This window comes from Phascolarctos cinereus, unplaced genomic scaffold, assembly GCF_003287225.1.
Source record: "Phascolarctos cinereus isolate Bilbo 61053 unplaced genomic scaffold, phaCin_HiC Scaffold_7;HRSCAF=346, whole genome shotgun sequence".
Lineage (NCBI taxonomy): Eukaryota > Metazoa > Chordata > Mammalia > Diprotodontia > Phascolarctidae > Phascolarctos > Phascolarctos cinereus.
This window is the reverse complement of record NW_027556180.1, coordinates 92,591,669-92,614,164: the sequence shown is the minus strand read 5'-3', so window position 1 is coordinate 92,614,164 and position 22,496 is coordinate 92,591,669. Positions and strand designations below refer to the sequence as shown.

The 22,496-nt window shown below is 32.3% G+C and overlaps 1 protein-coding gene across 1 annotated transcript in view; it reads left to right on the top strand.

Annotated features, from left to right (window-relative positions):
- The window catches only part of NAA16 (N-alpha-acetyltransferase 16, NatA auxiliary subunit), an 83,087-nt gene that overhangs the window by 19,532 nt on the left and 41,059 nt on the right, over positions 1–22,496 (top strand). Inside the window, 6 exon segments of the mRNA XM_020977026.2 lie at positions 357–473; positions 475–492; positions 2,844–2,997; positions 5,471–5,590; positions 8,450–8,545; positions 14,968–15,074. Coding sequence (XP_020832685.1) covers positions 357–473; positions 475–492; positions 2,844–2,997; positions 5,471–5,590; positions 8,450–8,545; positions 14,968–15,074 — 612 coding nt within the window.

Below are 22,496 nucleotides of genomic sequence, written 5' to 3'. Positions count from 1 at the left end.
GTCTACTGAAAGTTTTGTGGGCCTAAGAACTTTATTTTAACATATAGGACAAATACCAGTGTTTTAGTTGAAGTATTAAAATGTCCTTATTAGAAAATAATTTTACTTAAAAAGGCATGGACTCCTAAGGTTTAGTAGAAATATAGGCTAAATGTAAAATTTAGTAATTTAAGAAATTATTATAATCATGAGGTCAGCTGTTTTATACTGAATTAAAAAAAGGTAGCGCAAATCATGTAACCCTATTTGTTCTCAGATTCCTTTTCTGTAAATTGAAGCCTCTCATGTCAAATATGACGGTTAAGGTTCCTTCCAGTTCTAAAATTCTGTCATTTCTCCCCCGCTCTGTATTAAAGGAGACAAGGTATCAACTTCTTCAGCTGCGCCCAACACAACGTGCTTCATGGATTGGATATGCAATAGCGTATCATTTGCTGAAAGATTACGATACGGCACTAAAACTATTGGAAGACGTTTAGAAAGACTCAGCAAGTAAGACTTATTTCAAGATTGCCCTTATAATGGTTTGAAAACAGTTGGGAGGAGGGGGGAAAATTAGATAGCTTTACTAAATAATAGGGCATGTTTTATCATAAGTCTGATAGTCTGTCAGTGTTTTTTATACTTTAATATCTTTGCTTAAAGATAGCCTTTCTTAATAATGGTTAATCCTATTCAGCAAATGATTAACTTTTTTGATTGAAATATTCCTATATAGGAGACATAGGGATAGCTTAAATATAATTTTGCTTTTTATGTGCAAAAGGTCTAGTTCTGTGATTTCCAGCTATTTCCAAGTGTATGCTCTATTTTTTAACTTGAAAAAAATTTTCAGACACATGGGAACATGAAGGCAATTCTGTACTATTGGTATCTGTCAGTCGAGGAAAATATGAGAACTAAAAGCTACTATGAATTTGTTTTTTATTCATCACGATAACATCTACATTCATTTGAAAAATATTATATGTGAGAGACACGTACAGTCTGCAGAGGGTATGTTCACTTATACTGAATACAGTGCAGTTGTTTTTGGAGTTAAATGAATGACAAAAGTTTGGTTATTCTTAGTGATACTTCTATAAAAGCTTTGTGGTCCTTCAGAGGTCCTTACCCACATGTAAACTTTCTTTTTGCCTCAAACTAAAGGAGGATTTTTCTTAGCTTTTTAATTCTTTTATTGGTAGAAGTAAATCAAATCAAATTTAACCATATTAACACTGTAGTCAGTGGACTGGCACATAACAGATACTTCATAAATGCTGGCTAACTCATTCAATTGCTGCTATTTGGCATTTAAGTTTAGCTTTCAGAAATTTTTTGGAGGAAGAGGCCTGTTTTTGAAGAATGAATTCTTATCCCTATTCTTAATTATATTTGTATTTGTACGTGACAGTGGATGTGATTAATTTTACAGTGTTTATGAAATGCCTACTGTCAGTATGCTTATTAACACAGAGGCTGCAAAGACAATTAAAACAGTCTTAGCCTACCCTCACAGAGCTGATTTTCTGTTTAACCATTGGCAGGTGTATTAGAGATTTGGGAAAAAAGAGTGTATTGTTACTAAAACTTCTTTGTAAAAGAACTATTCTAATGCGAAACCTACCAAAAACTGCATTGTATTGGCAGGTCTGACCCAACTGAGAAGGCTTTGAGTATGGACCAGTAGGGAACGGATTGGGTCTGGCTGAGGACTAGTTTAGTATGAAAAAGGTAGACATCAGGAGGTTGGTTACCAGGTGATTTTTTTTAAACTTTGGTAACCAATTAAATAGATGAAAAAAATCATAAATTCCCCTTAGTACTATACTATGCTTTTTCAGTTACCATAGCAGAAAAGGAGGCAGAAGGTGGTAAAACTCAATTTGTAGACTGTTTACAAACATTAATTTAACTATATTATTGAAAATGTGTGACTTTGGGTTAATCACAAACAAGTTGACTATTATTGAGGAACTCAAGCAATTTAATATTCTTGCTATAAATGAAATTAAGAGACCTAAAGAAATCTCAGACAAATTTAGGGATAGTTTTTAGTTTCACAGGGAGGTAAACAAAGGGGGGTTGTGTTGTTTTATTGTGTGCCTGAAGGCAGCAAAGGAAATATAGTTTGATGGGCTACGAAGAGCAGCTTGTAAATAAAATTCTTTGCAGAGAATAATGGAGTAGAGAAGTTGTAGGGAGAACTTAAGAAGATGCTCCAAATTAAGTCAATGTATATTTAGATTCTTAGAAATTTTCTTGTGAAAGAGGGCCCTGTGGAAATTTACATAAAATAAGGTTTTGGATCAAGCAAGGACTTCTGAGTAGTTTGTGAAGAAGCCCTATGCTTTTTAATTCATGAATATTCTCTTGAGAAAGACAAAAAGAGTCTTTAAGTGTTGGAAGTGTGGGAATAACTGAGTAACATAAAAAAAATCAATGATCATTTTTGGGGAATTTTTTAATTATAAGCATTTATTATATAACATTGCCAAAAAAAGGTAATCTACAATATAGATTTTGTAACATGTAAATTAGTAAAAGTATATAAAATAAGTTACAGAACATTAGGGAAATGCTTAATATTTAAAAAGTGAAACTAAACAAATGAACAAATGATAAGCATAAAATATGTTTGCTCTGTGCCCTTTCTTAAATCTTCAAACTCTGCTACCTTGGCTTCTTCACTTGGGAGGGTCTTGATGTGTGTTGGTGGTGAGAGTACTCACACTGATAAGAATCACAGTTCCATCATAAAACTGCTCCAATTAAATAAGGAAGGCAGAATTTTAGCTATTGGTAGGGTAACTTTTATTTTGTGTATTTGATTATTTTGTCCCTCTTCCCCTTTTTTCTAGATTCCACCTAATAAAATAGACTATGAATATAGTGAATTGATACTGTACCAGAACCAAGTGATGAGGGAAGCGGATCTATTTCAAGAATCTTTAGAACATATAGAAACATATGAAAATCAAATCTGTGATAAACATGTAGTAGAAGAAATTAAGGGTAAGTTACTCTGCTTTTTCTTTCTTTGAGAATCACCCATCAAAAGAATGGGTATGCCTCTAGAATTTATCCTGTGCCTTAGTAGTTGTTGCCAGATTATTTGAAGTAGTATACAATTATGAGAGTAAAGACACCAATTAACCAATTGTCTTTTGTCCTAATAATTAGTATCTTTGTTAGTTACGAACAGTTAGTTAGAAGGACAGTGATATGGTTTAAGTGACCAAAAAGAAGCTGATAATACTAATGTACTTTGAAAATAAGAAAGAATTGTCTCTGGCACAGTACTAATTATTCCTCCATATGTCATCCCTTGAAGTAAGATGGTTATCATGTCTTCAGAATCTTCTTTTCTCTAGGCTAAACATGTCTCATTCCTTTAACCAATCCTTATATGTCATGGACTGAAGATCTCTCGTTCTCCTGGTTGCTGTCCTCTTGACACACTTAAGCGGATCAAAATTCTTCTTAAACTATGGTGTGAAGAATTGAACACAACACCCCATATGAGTTCTGAAGAAAGAGTAGAGTTGTTAGTTCCTGGAAATTATGCAGCCCAGTATGGTATTAGCTTTTTTTGGCTTTCATATCATATTACTGCCTGATACTGAGCCTACAGTACACCATAAATCCTCAAGATCTTTTTCAGGTCAACTCCACTGGTGACCTGCCATGTTGATGTTAATGACCACTCTCTGAGTCCAGCCATTCAATATATACCAAATCCATTTTGTAGAATGATTGTCTAATTTGCTGATGTCAAACTCAAATAGAAGCCAGGGCCTCTAGTGCATAAGGATTGTTGTAGGCAGTATATTGACTCAGAAAATTAAGTATTACCATTATCTATATTCTATTGTATTTTTATTTATTTTGTTAAATATTTCCCAATTATGAGCCTATTGTTAGTACATATTTGACATCTCTGATCTAATCTATACCTTTTCATATTCTCCAAGAATAGTATGAGATAATTTATCAAAAGCTTTGCTAAAATCTCAGTAAGCTGTATTCATAGCATTTATCTTGTCTACTAGTTAAGTAGTTCTTTCAGAAAGAGTTTAACATTAACATCATGAGCTTCTAAAAATCTGTTAGCCCAACTGAAGTTATCCTCTTGCTGAATTAGTATGTTTCTATAATTGTATATGCTATTTTATCTCCCCAAGATATCTTCGGTCTTTTTGTAAGGAAGTAGCATATATCTCTCCTTTAGTGTAATAAACCAAAGTCTTCCTCAACAAAATAAGTAATTTGATCACAGATCTTCAAAACCCCACACATGCCATGCTGTCTAAGCTTTTCATGACTAGAGATTACAGTAACAAGACTCAGTGGTTGGTCATAATGTATGTTACTGTACTTGATAAGTTTTTGCAGTGAGATACTAGTTACTTGTTGTGGGATGTTGAATATGGTCCTTAGGAATATGGTTCCTATATCCAGGGAAAGAACTGATGGAGAGTCTGAATGCAGATCAGAGCATACTATTTTTACTTTTTTTGTTTTTTTTTCATGGTATTTTTCCTTTTGTCCTGTTTCTTCTTTCACAACATTACTAATGCGGAAATATGTTTTTAATGATTGCCCATGTATAATCTATATCAGATTGCTTGCTGTCTTGGGAAAGGGGAAGAGGAAAGAGGGAGGGTGAAAAATTTGGAACCCAAAATCTTTCAAAAAATGAATGTTGGAAATTGTCTTTACATGTAATTGGAAAAAAAAAAATACTAACTAAATAAAAATTGTGGCTCCTGTCAGCTCAAATTGAGGTAAAAATTCTCAGCATTTTGTTTTTGCCCTGGGCCAAAAATCTGCCTTACGTGAAACTTTCAATTTTTTTTTCGTGATTCTTTATGACTGCTTTTCTGGTATGTCACAAGAGAATTGAGTTTAAGATGTAGTTTGACCCCTAAAATCGTATCTCAAATCATAGAAAAAATATTTGTCTAGATTCCCAACCTTGGTTTTTCTTTTTTTTTAAGGAGTAACATTAAATTAAGTAATTTAATTTTAGTTTTAGTTTTAAAATAAATTTACTACAGGTTTTTTTAAAGTGAGGGGGCTCCCTCAGGAGGTATTAGGTTCTCCCCCACAACTCTGCTAGATGTCTTTAAGAACACTTTATGACCATTTGTTACGTACAGTAAGTATGTTGTAGAGGGAATTATTGTTCAGGTACATGTTGGCCTTTGAGGTTTCTTTTCCAACTCAGTTTTCTGTGAAATTATACAAAATGGTTATAGAAATTCTGGAACCTAAGCAATCATTTGATGAGCTATGTAAAAATGGAGTTTGATTTTTGGAAGCCAAACTGTGAATTGTTATGTCCTTTATAATAGAAACTGTTGTCTTCTATAAAATTCCCAGAAAGAAAACATACATGAATATCCTGCTCCCCTCCCCCATATATTGTCGTTGATAAGTAGTACAAATTGACTAGTTCACATAAAAATATCAAACTTAATTTTAGGAGAAATGCTGTTGAAATTGGGAAGATTGAAAGAAGCTGGTGAAATATTCAAAGACTTGATTGATCGAAATGCTGAAAACTGGAATTACTATGAAGGCTTAGAGAAAGCTCTGCAACCTTGTATGTAATAAATTTATTTTAACTGCTTTTAAAATGTTACTGTTTTGAAGAATCATCTGTAAAACTCCACTATTTGACCCTAGAGAACAACACATTTTAATGGTATTTTTAATATTGAGGCTTTTTTTCTATTTTGTAAATTCATGTTAATAAACATTTAAATATTCTTGAATTTTAAGGAAATATTTTAAATGTTAAATGCTTTAGAGAGAATTAACATTATATACATTAAAATGTTACTAATTGATGGTAAGGATATAACTTTTTCATGAAAAATCAGTGCAGGATGGTTATAAAGTATTGTAGTCACATGTGTTTCCGGTTCATAGAATAATAGCAAGAGCTGTCATTATTTATAGCACTTTCAATTTTACAAAGATCTGTTGATATAATAACCCTGGAATGGTTCTGTAAATATTATCCTTGTTTTAAAGCCAGAGAAGTTAGGATTTGCTCAAGGTTATACTCTGCTTATAATTAGTTGCCATAGAAATGGTCAGAGGTTATTAGGCTAAGTTCATTGCTTTAATGAATTTATACATTAAGCATACTGTTCAAATGTCAATGAATGTGACTTCTTAAGTTTGGTTCTTGAGGTAGTTTTATCTTATCCCTTCCCATCTTGTTTCTCTATTAACTTTCTCATCAAAGGCAGTTTTCTCAGCTTTGGTAGAGATAATTTGTTATCAGAATTTCTAAATTAGTAGCTAAAAACTAATGAGGTTTATTGTCTTTAGTCTTGTAGTTAATTTACTTAATTTTACTTATATTAAATTTACCACTAAAACAGAGTTAAGGACCTAGCAAACTTGGAGTATATTGTATTTTATAATAACAGTAATGATAAAATACCCTAACACTTATCTCTTTGAACCCTGTCAAATTGGACATTTTTTCCTCTATTTGTAGAGTGCAGAAGAAAAACATTTAGTGTAATTTATCATATAAACTTGATAAGCCTTATAGAGTTTCATGATTATCCTTCTTTAATTTCTTCAGTTAATACTTCTCAAATTAAATGCTTGCTGGAGTAAAGATATAAATTTCTAAAACAAAACTTATCACAGGTAAATGTGTAGGTATTGTGACAAAAATTGGTCCTGTCTATATAGTTCTCATATTTTGGAAATACAGCATGGGAAATAAGTCACAATTTTTGTAATATGAAAGATCTTACTGAAAAGTTATTTGCCCTAGTTAGTATGCTCTAAATTTAATATTTTTTTTTCAGTTAGCAGAGTTGGGTGTGTTCTTTTGACTACAGATTAGTGGTTTAACCATTTCTATTCCACTTCCAAAGTTATGCAATTCTCTTGAACAAAGTATTTACTGTGAGCAGAGACATCTGTCTGTAATATATCCTTTAACTCTTGTCCTTAATCAGATTATTGATGAATTTAGAACATTGATTTGATCTTGTCTTTTTTTTAACTTCAACAAATATGAACATTTGAATATACTGAGAACAAAAAAGAGGGATGTATATGAAAGTGAATTTCTTATGTAGTTTTTTTAAAAAAATGTCAAACTTAACAAATGATAACAAAACTGCTTGGTTGTGTCCCTGTTTTACCTCAGTGTTCTTCAGGATTCTAGATGTAGAATGGAAACAATCAAAGTGAGATAAAATATATGTCTGTAGCTATTTTAGGTTAGTTATTTTTACCTTTATTCCCTTGAATGTTTTTTAAACTGCTGAAATGTTAACATAAAGTCTTAGTTACTAATACAGTAATTAATAGTGAAGATAGTATTTTTTGTGGCTAATTAGAAAATGAAATGAATTAACTTATATATTAGGATCCTATATTACTTTAAATTCCATTAATTTACAAAAAATAACCATAGTACTTTATTTTTTGAGTGTCCTTAGGACTTTTTCTCTCTTGTGGTAAGTTCTGGAGCTCCAACTTGTGATATCAAATAGAGCACTGAAATGGTTTATTCCTGACAATATTCTAATTCTAAGTAAGTGACAAGACTTTTACTCTGGAACCAGTGGGTAAGCTTTTTTAGAATATAATCATAGCTGGGTGACATCAGAGAGATTTTTGCTATTTTATAAGACAAAGCATAGCTATATGAAGCACATTTTGTGCAATAACAATAACCTTCATGTAATTTTTAGAATTAGAGTACTTAATGTTTCAAAGTATCTCCAGATCTTTAATAATCTGAAAGTAATTATACTCATTTGAATAACTCAGTTTTAAAATCCAACCGCATTGGAGCTCCAGAACATATTCTTGGGGGAAGAAAGATGTCCTTCCATAGTTAGGATGTCAGAGGTAGGATAAACCCAGGGCTTTGTGGCACCCAGTGCAACTCTATGTCTAGTCTGTCACTTGTGCATCTTAGTATTTATGTTAGATGTACAAAAGTTCCAGTGGTCCACCTTTGAAATGAAATGTAAATACATTCATGACATTTAGGAATTTTGATGCTATAAAGCCATCCCATTAGCTTTCATTTATTTCCATTTAATTTTGTGGAAGTATGTATTATCCCTGTTACTTAATTATTATTTATATGTTATAATGGATCATTACTTTGCTGATAACGGAGGACCTATTAAAGAGCGAGGTAAAAACAGAATATATTATCTGTGTTTCAGATAAAATTGGCCTTGCTTTGTGCAGAGGCTGTTCTTCCTGGGCATAATGCTATAGGTTTTTAAAGTATTGTTTATTAAGCTATTTTGGTAGTATTCGAAATATCTTGGCACTACAAAATTTAAAAAGTCAGTCTTGCCATAATTTTAGAAGTTTTTTGTAATTAAGAAATATAAAACTGCTATTTATGTTTTATATGTGTATTTTTTTTTACCATACCTTTATGTGTTGTTTATTATAATAATAGGCACCTTAGAAGAGAGGCTTCATATTTATGAAGAAATAAGTAAGCGGCACCCCAGAGCACTTTTGCCCAGAAGATTACCTTTAAACTTTGTCCCAGGTAATATCTGAATATCTTTTAGATCACTATTGTCAATTTTCCAAATTGGCATAATTTAAAGGATTTAAGATTTTTTTTTCCAGCTGGGCAGAGCCAGGATGGAAGCATTTTTATACCCTATGTAAAGTTTGGAAATTGTATTTTCCCTGCCCCTATCAAGGAAAACATTAATTTTGTATCTTAAAATAGTTTTATTTTAATTTAGAGGTATAACAATAAAATTTCATGCCAGAGAGGTGGAATGTTACTCTCTAGGTGCTTGCCTACTGTGTATTGCGTTAAGATTTTTTTAAGATTGCGTTTAAGATTTTTTCCAGACTTAGATAGCTCCATAATTTTTTGGTCAGTCAATAAGCGTTTATTTGAGTACTTACTATGTGCCAGGCACTATGCAAGATTTGAGGTTACAAAGAAAGACAAAAACATGTTTTCTGTCCTCAAGGAGCTGACTCACATTGTAATGGGGTAAATACAAATTCTCTTGGGAAATTTCATTATTATATTTTTATAGCAAGTGTTATACATTCCACTTTAGAACTTCAGAAATATGCAGAAATTTGGTTCTTTGAGATTGGGATTCCAAGGTTGAAATTCTTTTAAAAAACTCTTCTTTATTTGTTTCTTTATTTACATCTCTCTCTGTCTCTCTGTAATTGAATTAAAAAAAACCAACTTCCTATTTAAGAGTGAAACAAGATATGCCTTATTTTATTCTTGGATTTGAGATTTTTAGATCATTTCATTTTCTCTGGAGGTTATAAAGATACCATAATTGCATATTATGTTCCCGGTTTTATGAGCTCCCAAGAACCTGTGTTCCTTTTTAAAATTGTGTATCCATACAGCCTAGAAATAGGAGGTGTAAGGGCAGCTAGGTGGTACAGTGGATAGAGCTCCAGCCTTGGAGTCAGGAGTACCTGAGGTCAATCCGTCCTCAGATACTTGGGCAAGTCACTTCACCCCGCTTGCCTCAGAAAAAAAAAAGTAGGTATTCATTATGATATGAAGAATGTTAATTGGCAGGAACTTCTTTTGTCAGCCATTTTTATTATCAATAAAGTCTGGTGACGTTGTGAGCTGTTGGCTCCAGTTTATACATTATTGAATGGTTGCCATTTCCTTTGATAACAATTTGGCAACAAATATAAAATTAACCACTTAGATCTTTCCATAGGGGTATGTTTCTGAATGAATCTATGTTGGCTTGACAGTTCTTTCCTTCATTTTAAAAATGTGAGCTTATAGTTTTTAGTTTTTCTATTAGGTAAGAAAAATAAAAACTCATTGCCCAACTGGGCTAATTTTTAACACAATGTAACTAAGATTTTCTTGGCTTGTCTACTGGATATAAATTTCTTTTTGGAAGCATCTGAGTTTTAGGGTTTTTTTTTTTTGTGAGGCAATTGGGGTTAAGTGACTTGCCCAGGGTCACACAGCTAGTAAGTGTCAAGTGTCTGGTCTGAGCCCAGATTTGAACTCAGGATACCCCTGACTCCAGCCTCAGTGCTGTATCCACTGTGCCAAGTTTTATTGTCAAATGTTTTTGTATCTTTACGGCTGGCAAGTATTTGGCCTTTTTTTTTTTTTAAACAAGAGCCATTCTCCCTCTCCCCACTACTTCCTCCCCCCACTTTTTTTCCTTTTGAGTATTTCTAGGACACCCAGATTTGTCCTATACTAAAATCTGGATACATTTGATATGGAGTTCTGAGGTTAGAACTTTAAAATACGTTGAAGTACCTTTTCTTTTGGCAAAGAAACATATTCTAATTAATTTTAGACCATTTTTAATCATCTGGATACCTCAGTGAAATTTGAAGTTCCAAATTGGTATAATCTAGGATTGGATCATTCTTCTATTTGGCATAACTATCTAACAAACCTGCTTTAAGAGGAACACTTGAGGCAGCCTTCCTGTGAAATGTAGTACGCACTGAAACTTCAGCATAATTACAACTGACATTTACATAAACACTTTAAAGTTTGCAGAACACTTTTTTTAAAAAAGCAATTGTGGTTAAGTGACTTGCACAGGGTAACCTAGCTAGTAAGTGTCAAGTGTTTGATCTGAGGTCAGATTTGAACTCAGGTCTTCCTGACTCCAGGGCCAGTGCTCTATCCACTGTGCCACCTAGCTGCCCCTCAGAACACTTTTCATGTATGTCTTAAATGTCAGAATGTATTACAGCTTTGTGAGATAAGTACTACAGTTACTAACTCCATTTTACAAATGAGGAAACGGAGTATCAGAGTGGCTGTGTCTTGCCCATGGTCTTCTGGACTCCTGGTCCAGCACTTTATCTGCTATGCCATGTGCCTCTTGCTATAACACTGTCTGCTGAGGCTGAAGTCAGTGTCAGGTGGGTCAGTTTTGGACCTTATTTGTAAGGTTTTCTCACTGAAGGAACATTTAAAGAAAAGTAGCTCTTAAAAAAAAAAAGAAAAATGTCAGATGTGAGAGGTGAAAAAGTCCAGTGGCTTGCATCTTAAAGTCAGCTTGGTGGTGGGGCTCTGGTGTATTTACAGATGTTCTAGAGAACATACCAGAATCTTTTTGGTAAAGTGGTGCTGTAGATAGGGCACTGAATCTGGAGGAAGGAAGAACTGAGTTCAAATCTGGTCTCAGACACATATCAGTTCTGAAATCCTGGGCAAGTCACTTCACCTCTCTTTGCCTCAGTTTCCTCATGTTTAAAGTGGGGATAATAATAGCACCTACCTGGTAGGTGGTTGTGAGGATCACATGAGATAATAATTATAGAGTGCTTAGCATAGTATGTGGCATGTAGTAAGTGCTATATGAATGTTAGCTATTATCTTCATTATTATTACATCTCTTAGATTTATCATATGTTATACCTGTGTGTAAAGCAATGAACTTTCCATATGCTTTTATCATTTTGCCATCATAGAACCACCAACGGTTCATTTAAAAACATTTATTACACATCCACTGCGTTCAAGGAAGGCACTATGAGGCATTGGGTATTTCAGAGACAAAAACGTGTACTCAGTCTTACATTCTGCTGCAGTATTAAAATATGTACGTAAACAAGTACAGAGTATTTTTAGAGTAATACAAAGTGGTTTCAAGAGAGCTAATTACCAGGAAGTTGAGGGAGAGATCAGGAAAAGACTTGTATAGGAAGTGGTAGTTGGACTGGACTTGGAAGGAAGCTGCATCTTCAGCTAAGCAGAGGTCAGAAGGAAATGCTTTCCGGAGGTGAGGACCACTTGTACAAGGGCATAGAAGTGGGAGAGGGAAGATTGTGTACAGGTAGTGGCCTGATAGTGGACCAATTTATGGGAGCTGAAGAAAGAAATACTCCCCTGTTCTTAAAACCTCAAAAAGGGAAAATGAATGAAAATTGTAGTAGAAATGTCTTATTTCATTTAACAAGATGGGGGAGGGTGTGTGAAGAAAGTTTTGAAGAAGGTCTTTCTCTAAGAATAAAGAGATTGCAGGTAGGATGTATTCAAGAAATTTGCACAGCAAAAGTCCTAGGAATCTTTTCCTTCCACATTTACATTATGTAGTATGAATAATCCTGAGCAAAAGAGTTTCAAAATGGAATCCTAATATGACTGTTAACTTTATGGGACAGAATTTTATGTGGATAAAAATCGTCTGATTTTTAAAAAAATTATTTGTCATCTTTTGGTATTTCTTTTAGAGAATAATTTCCTCAGTGAAATTTCCCAGTCTCTTGAGCAAAGTCCTGACGCTTTGAGTATACAATATTAAAGTGAACCATTGGTACAAAATACTATGTTTTGTGATACAAGGATTCCAAAGAAGCATGTAATGAATTCAGTGGACTTTATTACCTAAACAAAATAATATAAAAAACTCCAAAGTATTAGATGAAAAAAGACTGAAGGACATAGTTTGTCTTTCTAAAAAGTTTTTCTTTGTGGCATGCTTATAAGTATTAATTCAGTAACAAGTAAAACCCTGTTAATAGCTGTGAAATGAAATGCTTGACTACCGAGGTGAGGTTTATTTTCTGTCATTCTCATAGAAAGGCATTATTTAATAAGTTTATGCCTTGAGTAAATATAGATACCTTCTAATGTACTGATATGTGCAAATACACTTGAAACAATTGGGAGTATGACTGGTAATGAGGTTTAGATTAAATGGCAAAACAAGAATGTTTTTAGGGGATGGATTGGGTGGTGGTGAGTATATCCTCTTTGATTATAATTTTATAATGTAAAGAGGAGAGGTTATTTGGTTTCTTTCTCCAGTTTTACTATAGCTTATATCTTCATGCTCCATTTCATAATGTAGTGACCTATGTTTTCATCAAGGACATGTGAATCATTTTTATGGAAAAAAAGAAACTGACCTTAACCGATTAGTGGACTCTGACTGACTACAAATTTATGGCAGCAAACTCATAGTGTCTTTCATTTTAATTTATCAAATGTCATTACAAGTCTCTTTGTCATTATAATGTTGAGAATTAGTTTTATTTATTTAAGGTGAGAGAATACTTGCTTTTATTAGATATGCCATTTATATAAAAATAGAGATTAGACAATTAAACAAAGAATCTTTAAAGTGTCCAAACCAATGTTGGGGAAAGTATTTAGTCATCTTTTGATACAAAGTTTGATCAGCCAGGATCTTTGCCATTGCAGTTCCTCTCTTAACTGCATTTGGGCATTTAACCTCTTAGTGGTAAAAAGTGGTCAAGTAAATAAAAAGAGATATAGGGAGAAAAATATTATTTTAAGTTGTTAGTAAATATGATAAAATTTAGTTGCAGATGTTAAAATAACATTTTTATTTTTGTTCCTTGTTATTGTGAATAATTGAGAGTTGATTTAGGAATTCTAAGTAATATCTCATCAACCAAGCTTTATGATTTGAGTGAAGAGTCATGAAAAAACAACAAAGGAGGACTGGTCCAGTAAAAGGGTGAATGGTATATTAATTAATGGAGGAAAGCATTTATGGAAAGCAGAACCTTTAAGAAACTTAATAACTAGTCTTTTCCATTTTGACTGGAGAAATATAGATTCTTGATTTGGCTACTACACAATATTGTTGACTTTTGCTTTTGCACCTTATTATCATTTAGTTTAAGGAGGCATTTGTACATGGAGGTATTTGAGCATGGTAGCATTTGAGCTTTCAAGGAGGCAAGGTGAAAATTGAAATTCAGAGTGAAATTTTGGATAGTTAAAGTAAGTGCTTTTTGCATTCTGTTTAACAGACATTTTGGTTGTGAAAATTTATTCCAATCCCTACAATATTTAAGGTACTGTGCTAGGCCTTAGGATGCAATAACAAAAATAAAACTCTCACTGCCCTCTAGGAGCTTACATTCTACTGACAATGAGGAAGCATGACACAAGTACATGAATACATATAATTTGGGTTAATTTGAGAGGTGGAAGAGCACTAAGTATTGGGGAAATTGGGGAAGGCTTTGTGTTAACTAAAATTAGCATTGTTGGTTATATATGGGAGATTAACATTAAATGAATTTTAAAAAATATTTTATCTTCTGATATAGATGTAGATATGTTTATTTCATCAACTCTCCAAACTAGCTACTTTTTCCGTTCAGTTATTTGTGAAATTTAATGCATCTTCATTTTGAAGCTCTTCTTTCATAGGTAATGTTGCCAAAGGATTACCTCATTTCATAGATGTGGATAATAAGCCCTAGAAAATCAAAGGGATTTTGATAAGAATGTACAGGAACTACTAAGTAGCAGAGACAGAATTTGCATCTTTGCCCTTTGATGCCAAAACCAATGTCATTTCCACTAGACCATATTTTTTTTCTTAGAATTTCTTCATGTAGTCTTTAGGGTTCTATGTTTAGTAGATTTTTACAGTTACTGTTTAAAGTGAATCATACATTTTAATTTTGGATAGTGGTAATAAATACTGTTTAGTATAAAGGAGATTTTTTTTGATAATTACAGCTTTTCCTTATGCTTATGGAATATAGTTTTGATTATAGTTAACATTGAGTTATATGCTTTTTGGATTCTCTTCAATGACATAATACTATTTTCCCCCTTGTTTATAGGGTTCCTGAATTACAAATTGTAGGACATAGTTTATACTTAGTATTGTATTTATAGTCAGAAAGGGTTGTAGCTGAATTATGAGCCTTTCTTAAGTGAAAAAAAAATTTTTGAAGTACTGCTTGAAGATAAGTTGTTGATGTTTTGATGCAGGAAAAAAAATTAAAGATAGCTGATACTGATGATAAGTGAAAGAAACTGCCATTCTTTTTAATAGTAACAGATATGATCCTAAAATTCTTTTTTTCCCCCTTTTTCTTTTTTGTTGCAATTTTTGAGAATTTTATTTGCATTATTAAAACCTAAACACTGATCATTTTAAGAATTGTTCACAACAATCAAAGTTTAATGAAATACACTTTTGTTTCTAGGTGAAAAATTTAGAGAGTTAATGGATAAGTACCTGAGGGTTAACTTCAGTAAAGGCTGCCCACCCTTGTTTACCACTTTGAAATCTTTGTATTACAATACAGAAAAGGTAAAATTTGATATTTATTCGCTTTTTATACTAACTTAATTAAAATTATTATGGAAACTATTTCCTGGTAACTTATACAAATTTGTAGTGTAACAGTTTCCTCTTGTAATGTGTTGGTTCATCTAATTTTTATTCTTATGTATATATATATGTGTGTGTGTGTGTATATATAACATATATTATATATAATATAAATATTAGTATATTTAAAAAGGAAAGTAATTGTCAATCTCCTGTAAAATAAAGGGGCTTCTGAGGGTATGTAAGATTTAAAAAGCTATATCCTCTCTTGTATGTGCACACTAATTCTAGTGAGTTTATAGTTTGAGACATTATTAATATGATTTTGATTAAAATCTTTCAGCATTAATTTTTCCACTATTTTATTGTATTTTTAGTTCCAGCTTATGCCTCATTTATATTTGTTGTACATGCTGCTGGAATTATAATAGGGACATGTGGGTGAGTGAGAGAGAGAGGGGTTTAGTGAGAGAGAGAGAGAGAATGTGTGTTTGTGTGTGGTCACTTTGCCAACCAAGTATTACACTTGAATAGTGGATAGGTTTTATCAGTGCTAACATACATTGGCAGAAGAACTTTTCCTACATCAATTAAATGACAGGTTTAGATGAAAAAAATCCTAGAGGATTATTAAAAATTAAGTTAGATTTTTAGCTTGACCTTAATATCAAAGGTATATCATAGAATGATTTGCTTTTCTTTTTATGTGTGTGTGAAAAGGTAAATTGAATCTAAATTTTGTATTGGTAGAAAATTTATGTTCGCATTCTATTATTCTGTCTTCTATTTATTACCTTCCTCAAACTTGAATTCTTTCTGAAATGACAGCCTTTTAAAAAATATGTTAGTTGATGAGGCAGGTGTTATAATAGAACTGTCAAGGAAAAGTTAACTAACTTTTTCATCTTTTAATCTAGCATCTTTCCATCATAAGTATTTATAAGTTTGTATTTATTAGTATTTTGGAATTAGGCTTGCTTTTAGATTTGATTGATAAGTATAGGTTATTGTTTCTCCTTTGAACCTTAAAGAATTTATCCTACCACAGAAGTTATACAGGCAAAGTAAATGAAAAAATTTTTGTCTTTAAAAATGAAGCCTCTTAATTGTGGCGGTTTTTGTTTGAGTTCTTCAAATAAGATGATGAAATTCAATTTACCATGAAATTGACTAGTGAAAGTGGGTTATACGTATGTAGTTTATATTCCCTCTATTAAAACCATCATAGTACATATTTGGTTTGATCCTAATGTTTCAGCTACCATTTTATTGAGTTCAGTGAATAATGGTTCTACATATGTTGCTAAATTTCTACCAACGGTTTTTTTTCTCCAGGCAATTATATATTTGATTAAAATAATCCCCCCCCCTTTTTGTAAAACCAGGAGAAATTTTTAGAAATAATGGAGAATTACGTGTGTGTGTGTGTGTGTGTGTGTGTGTGTGTATACATGTATAGCTATTTTTTACATTAATACAATAATATATATTATCAGCAGAGAGTAAAATGGTAATTCTAGACTTTACTTATTTCAGATCTTTAAATGGGAGCAATTTATAACTTTTTGGTATAGTAGTTAAGAATCCTGGGCTTAAAGTCAGGAGAATTGGACCTAAAACCTACTTTAGAAGTTTCTTAGCTATGTGGTTGTAGGCAAGTCACAATTTTCTTCAGCTGTAAAATAGAGATAATAATTCTTGGATTGACTGGCTTCAGAAGTGGTATGAGAAAAGAGCTTTGCAAACACTGAAGATATTATATAAATGTGAGTTGTTAATAATAATTCCCTCTCCGTAAACATATACACATAATTTTACATTTGGCTGAAGATACATAGATCAGTAGTGTGTAAGTGCATGACCTGCCAGAGAATTTTTTTTTAATAAAAAGTAGGGCTTTTTATCATTCATGAAAAATTAGTGTGAATTGCAAAAAAATGAAGTATAACCTGTAGAAACTCAGTGCATTAGCAGATCAGAGATTTATTTCTGTGAAAAGGGGTAAAAATTGTTGAGAAACAAATTTGAAATAAAGTAAATGAAAGATTTAACAATTTCTTTTGCCTTTTAAAAAGAAAGAATATTACTATTGATCATATATATTTATATTATAATGAATAAGTGACTTTTAGCTCGTTATGGGATAGTTAAAAGAGGGATTGATCCTAAAACCAGGATTTGAAGACAGAAATGGGAAGGATAATTCAGCATTTCATCAAAGTCTGATAGTATAAAGATGGAAATAAGTAATTGAGGTGATGATAAAATGAGGTTATTAATGATACTAGGTTTGAAATGAGTTATAAATCTGTTTGAAAAATGTTCAGAATTTAAGTCATTTTGGTACATAAGGTGTGGATAGAGAAGTCAGTTGATTTTGAAGCTCATATCATTCTTCTCATACAGAATGAATCCAGTAGTGTTTTTGAGTAATGAGAAAGATTTAGATGTTTGTCAGATTTCAGTGTAAAATGATAGCAAAATTATATACATGTAGCTAGGTATAATTGTGATGTGATAGAAATTAATTTTTCTGTCATTATATAAGGATCTTCAGATAGATATTCATCAGTGAGTTCTTAGGAAATCTAAACTTTAAAAAAATAAAGCCCTGAGATTTAGGTATCTTTTGATCTGATTCCAGAATAAAGTAGTAATTGATCTGTAGTAATAGGACTAAGTAATAGTGAAGAAAATTGAAAAAGCATCATTTTGATTTAAAAGACAATCAGTTCAACAAATAATTATTAAATGCCCACTATGTGCCAAGATGCTATAAAGACAAAAACAATATTCCTTGCCCTCAAGGAGCTTACATAGCTGGCGGGGTAAATGTAAAGCTAAGTAATTTTTGGATCAAGAGATCTACTGGGGACATCAGTGAAGGCTTCACCTAGGAGGTGGCACCTGAATTAATCATTTTTTTAATCCAATTTTATTTTATTTTCAGTTTTGAATTCTCTTCTTCCCACTTTGCCCTCCTCCCATAGAGAAAGCAAGAAAAACAGAAGCTGTTAAAAATATGTACAAATTTGCATCAAAACAAATTCTTGCATTATCCATGTCCAAAAAAAGTGCCATAAGCATCACTTTGAGTCTATCATCTTTCTTATCTGGAAGTGGATAGAATGTTTGATCATGAGTCTTCAGGAATGGTGATTTTTCATTGTATTGATCAGATTTCCTTAATCTTTTAAAAGGTGTTTGTCTTTACAACATTGTTATTGTAGTATTTTTCCCTGGATTCTGCTCACTTCACTTTGCATCTGTTCATACAAGTCTTCCCAGATTTTTCATGACCTTCATCATTTCTCAATATAGTCTTCCGTCACATTCATATACCATAATTTGTTTATCCATTCCCAACTGATGAGTATCCCCTCAGTTTCTAATTCTTTGCCTCCATGAAATGTGCTGTTATAAATGTAGGTCCTTTTCCTCTTTCTTTCATCTCTTTGGGGTATAACTTAGGTATTAATGAGCATTCACAATTTAATAGCTCTTTGGGCGTAGCTCCAAATTGCTTTCCAGAACGGCTAGACTAGTTTATAATTCAATCAGTAACACATTAATGTGCTTGTTTTCCCACAGCCCCATCATTATTTGCCATTCCTTTTTTGTTAACTTTGATAGTCTGATGGATGTGAGGTGGTACTTCAGAGTACTTTAAAATTGTATTGCGCTATTAGTGAATTATGCGCTATTAGTGAATTAGATAATTTTTCATATGCTACTTTGAAATTTCTTCCTTTGAAACTGTTTCTTCCTTTGAAACTGTTTCTTCATATTCTTTGTCCATTTATCAATTGGGGAGTGACTGTTATTCTTATAAATATCAGACTGAGTTGAGTCTTGAAAGAGGTTGGAGGATTCTAAGAAGCAGAGATGAAGAAAGAATACATTGTAGGAATGTACTAGAACTTGCACAAAGGCATATGATGAGAGATGGCATGTCAAGTTTAGGGAACAATGAATAGGAAAGTTTGTGTTATTGTAATACTTCTACCAAAAATTTGTTTTCAGTAAAAAATTTGATCACTATTTTGTTATTTTGTTTAATATTTGCATTCTCTGACTATGCAATTTGGCTTTTTATGGTAAAGCAGTCTGAGAGTATGTTAGAATGCTATCTATGGATGTACCTGCCAACTTCTTTGGAAAAATATTTGTTTTTATTTATTGAGCTTCTTGTATGATTTTTAGAATTTTGAACATATTAATGGTATATATTAAACTATTAATATGTGATCTCAAAGAATAAAAGAGGGAAAAAATTTGATCCCATGTGTTGTTGCCACATAAATTTAGAAACTGCCATCCTGTAATATTTAGTTTAATAATTATATAAAGGTAAATAAAATACCATAGTTTATTAAATTTGTGATATTTTTGTAGCTGTTATTTGATTTTAAAATGTATAGCATATTTATAAAATAGCATAATTGAGAATTATGTATGAGTAACTAGATACAATTGTATCTAGCCACCTAAAATATAGTTAATGGATAATCCTCTTGATATATTAAAATAATGATGAACTATACATAGTCCATTTGGAAAAATGCAGGTGTACTTGTGACCAATAATCGTATTCAGGACTTAGTTATTCTTAGCAATGCAGTGATCTAAGACAATTCCAAAGGACTCATGCTGTCTAAGGAAAGGAAAGGAAAATGCTGTCTACCTCTAGAGAAAGAACTGGTAGAGTAAATGCAGATTGAAGCATACTATTTTTCACTTTTATTTATTTATTTTTTTTCTTTGGGTCTGTGCTTTCTTTTATGGAAGTATGTTTTGCTTGATTGCATGTGTATAACCTATATCAAATTGCTTATCATCTTAGGAAGAGGGGAGGGAGGGAGAAAATTAGGAACTCAAAAAATTTTTAAAATGTATATTAAAAATTATCTTTATGTGTAATTGGGGAAAAAATAAAATATTATTGTAAAAAAATGTCATTCAGATTTAGAACTCTTAATTTTCTAGGCCTAAATCTGTGTCTTAGTGTTTTTTTCCCCACTCCTTTGTTTCCTTTTGCCTTAAACTTTTTAGCCCTTTTAATGAGCTCTTAATTTTTAATTTTTTATAGTATTCTGTTCCCAATTTTGTCATAATAATATGTGGAAATTTATTGTCACAGTTTATAAATATTGGTAAAAATTTTTGGATACTTTGATACACACCTCTGCATGTTATAAATGGTAGAATTTTTAAGTATTAAAAATATATAACCTGTTTTGCTCACTGATTCTTTTCTAGTGAGTATTGTACTGTTTGTAACTTTGAGAATCATGTGATGAGTAATCCTCAGAATTTGAAGGCTTTGAGATTTATGCCTTCTTGTAATCATTTGTTCTAGAAGTCTGGATGCTTGCAGCCTTTCTTTTGATTTTAATTTGTTTTTCCATTTGTTATTTTTAATGTAAGTTTAAGGAATAATCCATTTTTTTGGGGGGGGAAGAAGCATTTTAAAAATGTAGATAGTGAGAGAAACAATTTTGGGCAATGCAAGTATGTTAGTTTTATGAAAATTGCCACTTATGAAATTAAGATCAGGTCATCCAATAGGTCTTTTCTAAATTTTGTGAAATAATTTTATGTAATTGACCATAATCATTTTAAGACATCAAAGAGGATTATATTTCAATCCTCTTAGTCTTTAACATACAATCCTCTGTCTTACTTTTAACTTATTAGAGGTTGAATTGTCTTTTTTTTCTGGAAAGGACCACACTTAAGTCATCAAAAACAGATTCTATCATACCATTCCTAGCATTATGTAACTTTCTTTTTGAGGTCTTAATAAAGCTTATCCCATGTTTAACCCTTTGGGAATAATTTAATAACTTTTCATTGTTTGTTGTAGTAAAATAAAATAGTCTTGTTAGAGTATTCTGCCCATGAAGCCAAATTTGTAGGCTTAACTTCTATATGGATTTTGCATGGGATCATAGTAAAAACCCATTATAACAATTCAAAGTATTGTATGTATATAGGGATAAGACCTGAAGTATTAGGAAAGCTTTGGGCTGTTGACTCTTCCTAACCCTCCAGAGCCGTATTTATTTATTATTTATTTTTGCTAGGCAGTGGGGTTAAGTGATTTGCCTAGGGTTGCACAGCTAGTCAAGTGTCTGAGGCTGTATTTGAACTCAGGTCCTCCTGACTCCAGGGCCAGTGCTCTATCTACTGCGCCACTTAGCTGCCCAACCCCTCCTCCCCCCCAGCCATCTTGAAAGTCTTAAGTTAGCTGGGTGATGAATGAGGAAGTAGATACATCAGTGTAATTCTGTTATCACTCATACTAAAAAAAGAAAGATCTCAAAAGGCAGGTTTTGCTGATGAGTGAGTTGCTGTCACCATTTTTGTGTGAGTGTGTAAAGTACAGAACATGAAACCATTTTCGTCATTTATATTCTATTTTTGTGTAACTGCAAGGATTAGTTTAAAGGGCTGCAAGTTTAAGTCTAAAAATAAGTTTGGCAGTAGGCAAGGAAAATTTGCATTGAAAATCAGTGATAGCCATTATTATAAGAGAGGCAGCAAGATACAGTGGAGAGAGAAGGGCTTGCTTTGGAGGCAGGATGATTTAGGAGTACATCTGATACATATTAGCTATGTGAATGATCCTGAGCAAAATACTTAATCTTTTAGTGCCCCAGCAACTCTCTGAGACCTTAAGTTATTGAATTGTTTATGGATCTTCTTTAATAGTAGTTACCTCACTGGGAACTCTCTGAACACTGATGAAACTACAGGTCCAGACAAATTATTACTAGTTGCAAGCACAGATGTTTTTTCCATTTTTTAAAAATTCTGAACTTAAACACAATAAAATGATCATTTCCATGTACATTGTAGAACAGGAGAGAATTGTACATGAAACTGTGGATCTCCCATCTAGAGCTTGCTTTCTTTTTAAGTATATAATACATTCATTGTGTAACTTTCAAAACTCCTTGATTATGATTCTTTTGTGTGTGATTGTGCCCCCTTCCCTTTCTCCAACCTGTGTCTTAATTTGAAAAGAAAGAAAGAAAAACAAAACACCCTTAACAAATGAGTATAGTCAAGCAAAACCAATTTTTCATTGGCTGTACTGAAAAAAAATGTATGTTTTATTCTGCATCTTTCGTCCATTACTTTTCTGTCAGGAGACAGATATCATGCTTCATCTGCGTTGATCAGTGTTCTTAAGTCTTTTCTAAGTTATTTGTCTTTATGATGTTGTTATTGTATGAATTTGTTTTCCTGGTTCTGCTCACTTTGCATCCTTTCATGCAAGCCTTTTCAGGTTTTCCTGACACTGTCCTTTTCCTCATTTCTTATGACTTAATACATTATTTTCCATTATATTAATAAGCCATAATTTGTTTAGCAATTCCTGTGTTGCTGAACATC